The sequence below is a fragment of the Ipomoea nil genome, unplaced genomic scaffold (genome assembly GCF_001879475.1).
Source record: "Ipomoea nil cultivar Tokyo-kokei standard unplaced genomic scaffold, Asagao_1.1 scaffold1932, whole genome shotgun sequence".
In the NCBI taxonomy this organism is placed as follows: domain Eukaryota; kingdom Viridiplantae; phylum Streptophyta; class Magnoliopsida; order Solanales; family Convolvulaceae; genus Ipomoea; species Ipomoea nil.
The window spans coordinates 2,995,110-3,000,561 of record NW_017618360.1 but is presented as its reverse complement, the minus strand read 5'-3'; the positions used below and the strand labels follow the sequence as shown (position 1 = coordinate 3,000,561).

General features: G+C 33.9%; 1 protein-coding gene across 1 annotated transcript; it reads left to right on the top strand.

Moving 5' to 3' along the window:
* The first annotated feature begins 266 nt into the window (after window positions 1-266).
* LOC109194132 (mediator of RNA polymerase II transcription subunit 31-like) lies at window positions 267-4,700 on the top strand. The gene is made up of 7 exons (XM_019345035.1): window positions 267-432; window positions 521-618; window positions 1,716-1,812; window positions 2,032-2,110; window positions 3,458-3,708; window positions 3,801-3,860; window positions 4,248-4,700. Exons 1-6 carry the CDS (start codon window positions 374-376, stop codon window positions 3,811-3,813), a joined length of 597 nt encoding a protein of 198 aa, XP_019200580.1. The 5' UTR covers window positions 267-373; the 3' UTR covers window positions 3,814-3,860; window positions 4,248-4,700.
* The last annotated feature ends 752 nt before the right edge of the window (window positions 4,701-5,452 follow it).

Here is a 5,452-nt window from a genome sequence, read left to right as displayed (position 1 = left end):
TTATAAAATTATGTACATTTTTTTTTTTTGAATGCTACTAACTCTATTATAATGTAATATTGGAGGCTCAAACTCACAGCATTTTAAATGAAAGTCCAACCCGGTTACCCGGGTACCATTGAGCCACATAATCCTGGTGTGTTTATGTTAATTTTTTTAAAAAACTTTTATGTTTCAAAAATATATATAATGGTATACTAGAATTTACATATATATGTTGTTTTGCACCCGGGCGCAGCGCCTGGTGCTCGATAAAAATTGCCGGATAGTTTATAATTTGTTTTGGGACGAAAAGAGTGAAATCCAATTGAGCTCCTTTGCTTTCTCTAACAATTGGTTCTAGGGTTTCTTTCTGCTCGATTGATACACAGATATGGCTTTACTTTCCAATTCAGAATCTGATGAATTGTCCGCTAATGTTTCTTCGTCCCCGTAAGCTTCTCTTCTCGCTCAAAATCCCTCCTTGGTGTTGTTTCTCTATCTCTAATGCTGTGCAAATTTTGTTATACTGAAATTTCAGGCCAAAAAGCGTATACAAAGATCCAGATGATGGCCGCCAACGATTCTTGCTTGAATTGGAATTCGTTCAGTGTCTCGCCAACCCTATCTACATTCACTGTATGCTTATTTCTCTATGTGTGATTAGACTTAACAACACTGTATGCTTATTTCTCTATGTGTGATTAGACTTAACAACGGAGTACTTGCTAATTAGTTATTAGGGATGGTAATGGGGATGGCTACACCCATCATTCAATCCACCATATACTTTCTGGCAAATTATGCTGTGGAACCGTGTAAGGTTGACACGGTTCCAAAACTGTCATAATTGTGAACATAGAGTTCAAAAATTATGAACATAGAGTCTATAATTATGAACATAGAGTTCTATAATTATGAACGTAGAGTTCTTTAATTGTGAATATAGAGTTCAATAATTGTGAATATGAAGTTCAAAAATTATGAACATAGAGTTTTATAATTATGAATATAGAGTTTTGTAATTGTGAATATAGAGTTCAATAATTGTGAATATGAAGTTCAAAAATTATGAACATAGAGTTTTATAATTATGAACACAGAGTTCAGTAATTATGAACATACAAGGTGGACACGGTTCCACGGCATAACAATTGATACTTTCTCCACTCACCCGGCCCTTAATAATAAAATTCACTAGTTATATTGAAACATAAAATAATAGAAATATTCAAATATAATAATTAAATTATTAATTTTTTTGAAATAAACTTATTAGTTTAGAACTACAAATAGTAAAAAGTTAGTTATAGTTATAAAAACTTTTAAAATTAACTACATATTAATACTTATTTTAATATATTAATTATATATATATGGCGTGTTTTGTATATCAAACCCACATCCAATCCGGCCATATTTTTTAGGACCCACCCCAACCCACAAGCCACTATCACCCCCAAAAAACCCTGATCCATGCAGGGTGGATTTGGGTAGATATCTGCTGGGTGGATTGAAATTGCCATCCCTATTTGTATGATTTGTAGCTGCTCTTATGCTGGTGTGATGAAGAAGTCGAATTATTGTTTGTGGCACGGAATTATATTTATAAAAGTTTGAATTTTGCTCTAAATTCAGAGGGCTAAGTTTATGGTTTTGGTAATTAGGAACAAAAACAAAAGTAGTTCTTTTAGTAAATCTTTGTTTTTGTATTTAATGTTGAGTTGGTTATACAGATTTGGCCCAGAATCGATATTTTGAAGACGAAGCATTTATTGGATATCTGAAATACCTCCAGTACTGGCAACGCCCCGAGTACATAAAGTTTATAATGTGAGTTTTAATATTTAATTGCTGCTACAGATTTGGTCCAACTAATTGTCCCGTTGGGTATATTGTGTTTGTGTTTTTTTGTTTTTTTTTTGTTTTTTTTTGTTTTTTTTTTTTTTCATTTTTAGTATTCTTTTCATTTCTACTGTGATTATTTGGTGGATATATCACATATTTGATCAAATGAGTATCGCTTATTTCCACCTAATTGATTCTTGTTAGGTACCCACATTGTCTCTTTTTTCTTGAAATGCTTCAAAGTCCCACATTTCGGAATGCAATGGCACATCCTGCCAACAAGGTAGGATTTTTCTAGTTCGTGCAATGCTTTCACATGCTCTAAAGCTCATTGCCGTACTTTTTACAACCTATAATGAGAAACATTGTAAAGGACATGAATTACTCTGTATTATTTACAAAGAGATTTATACTTCATTGCGTCTTTATCAATTGGTGGGTCAGCGGCTCTTTAGAAACACACCAAGTTTCCATTTAATATGCTCCAATTGGACACAAGGCAATCCTGTATACTTAGAAGTGAAAACACATAAATCATAGAGTACTATGAAAAAATTATGGCAGGCTTGTTGGGGATGAGCGGTGGGTCATATTTACGTCTCTTCAATTCTTCTCTTGTTGAGTTAGTCTTTAAAAATAAATTATGATTCCAACAATGGTATGTGACTGATGTTTGATGTGTTTCTTTATAAATTTGATTCTGTCTTTATCTCTCATTTTTGGAACTCTAACTTTTGATTGGGTCGAACCTAATAGATGGTGCATAGGTATTTAATGGCTAATTACTCAGATTCATATGAATTATATCATACTTTAGCTGTTTTCTGTCAATGGCTTTCAAATATCCACCTTTTACTTTTGTTTGCCATTATTTTGGATTTTCCTTCGATGACAACTTTTTACTGTATTGGAGAATTTTCTGGAGAAACAAGAAATTGGAGAATTGGAAAATGGACAAACTTGTTTATTAAACTCAATTCTCCAATCTTCACTTTTTCTTTGTTTTTGGAGAACTGAAAAAACGGACTTCTCCAAATGGAGAAGTGGGAAAAACATGCCTGAACAGTAATATTTCCAAGTGGTCGCTGGTTTGAACCCCACCTGCATTTTCCCTTTTCCCTCCCCCTCCGCACACAACAGCCTGCATTTTCCTTTTTTTCTGCCTTCTCCTTTCTTTCTCACACCACCCCACCCCCACCCCACACACACACTTCTTTCTTTCTTTGTAATGTTATTTTATTTGTATGTTTCTCCCCGTGTGTTATTATTATTATTATTATTATTATTTCCCCGGTAGGTTTTGCCCATTTTGTTTTGTAATCAAACTATGTACTGAAATGATTTAAATAGTTGTAATTATTTAGTAACATATTTTTATTGACTTTTGTTACCTTTTACCCATTTAGTATTACTGTATTGGATTTATTTTTATCTTAAAGTTGAATTTGTAAAATGAAACGAAAAAAATTGATGAAATGTAAAACTAGAGAAATGGAGAATGAACAAAACTGGAGAAATGGAAAACTGAAAAATAAAAAACAGAGAACAAGTGAACGATGTTAAGCATATTAGAGTTCTGTTGTGTTATTATCTTTTATTAGGACTGATCTTCAATGTCTCTACAATGTAGGAATTGGCACATAGGCAGCAATTCTATTTTTGGAAGAACTACCGAAACAATAGGTTGAAGCATATTTTACCGAGGCCGCTTCCTGAACCTGAAAGTGCACCACCAACTTCTGCTCCACCCATTCCATTGCCACCAACAGCTGCAACTGCCACTGGTCCTGTCCCTTCTCCAATGCAATATGCCATTCCCACGGGATCTTCTATTGCTAAAAATGATCCAAGGAATCCGGCTGCTGATCGAAGAAAGAGAAAGTATGTTTCTACTGTCTTTATATTCTCTTTTGTAGTGGAAGTCGACAGTGTTCTGAATAATTCAATGGTTGTTAACGTGCACAAATTTACAGGAAAGATGGGTAGTGCCGTTGATCTGGACACAAGTATTGGCGTTGATGATACATATCATGGTAATTTCTCTTGCATGTGCTGATTGGTTTAACTTTAGGCTTTTCTTAATATGGTTCTTGCTTTTGACCCTTTTCTGAGAAGCAACATAACATTCCTAGTTGAAATTAAGTTGCATTCATTCATCTGCTCACCACTGAAATTCAATTTGTGATTCTTTACAACCCCAAAAACAAAAACAAAAAATGTACTTTCTCCTTATTTGATTTTTGAATGCATGACAATGGTTAGAATTGAGGATGAGTTCTCTCGGTCTATCCAAAAATGTGGAACTAGATGCATATTTTCTCCTGGTTTTGACGGTTTATGCAAAAATGCTTGTTTGTTTTAGGATCAAATCTTATACTCTCTACAGCTCTCTAATCTAATTGGCATGAAACACTTTGCAGGTTGTAGAAATCGTGTTCCCTTGCTGCCAAACCATTGGAGTTGCGGGCCTGCAGCCTGCAGGCCCACGCATGCAGTTTTTCATACAGTGAAAATGGCCATTGCTATCCATCTTAGTTTCAGGTTATAGACTTGTAGTTATATAGAGTCCCAGATGAACAATTTTAGGGGTTTGTAAGATTCAGGATAGGTGAAGGGGTTGGTAAGGGAGATTTGTTGTTTTCATCTCTCTTTGCTCTAATCTGGAATGAAGATAAGATTATGGATGAGATGCGGCTATTCGCCACGCCAGCCCCTGTCACCTTGGAAACAACTAACTTTGACTGCAATCTTCAAAAGACGTCCTTAGACTGCCTGCCTTGTCTTCTCCTCCTTAATATATGTAGTTAACGTCCAAGAAAAACAAAATTAATACAATTGCTGTCTTCATTCAATGTATTCCAAGTTTAACGTTCCTTTCTCTCTTCAATATATGTATTTCAATTTATTTATAATTTGACTTTCCTTTTTCTCCTTGCATCAAAATTCAAATTAACAAGTTGAGTTCTATATCCTGGACCTCATAAATCCTTTTTCATGTTAATTTCAGAACTCAACACTAAATTGTACACTTCTGTGCACAAAGAACCCATTCCAATGGATACATATAACTTGAATGTTAAAATATTTAATCATTTATCATATAATCCTTCTTTCGAATACTTTAAAATTTGAATGTGAAAGTAATAAGAGAAATTGGCACTTTTTTTTTTTGGCGTAGAGCTTAGCTCACTAGTTCAGTAGACACTATTTGGAAACTCACTAGTTTAGCAGGCAATATTTGAGAGAAGATATCAAAATTTGAATTTCGATAGCGACAATATGAAAATTATGTCTAGAATAAACAAATTCTTTATGCAAACATATATTTGACTTTGTTGAATAATTGAGTTTAGAATTAGGGATTCAACCTTTTGAAAAAAAAAAAAAAAAAAAAAGAAGAAATCAGTATTTTTCGATAACTCCAACAAAGAGTATCGGTACCATGTGAGAGGTGGATGTAAAAGTTTCCAAGATGATAACAACATCTCTGCACTTTTTCGATACCTTTTGGTGATTCCTTTTCACCGACTCCCATTCCAATTTTTAATAACCATTCACTCAAAGTATTCCCTTTCACTTTTATGACACCACCAAAGATTTTGTGCCACATTCTCTTATTCTGAGA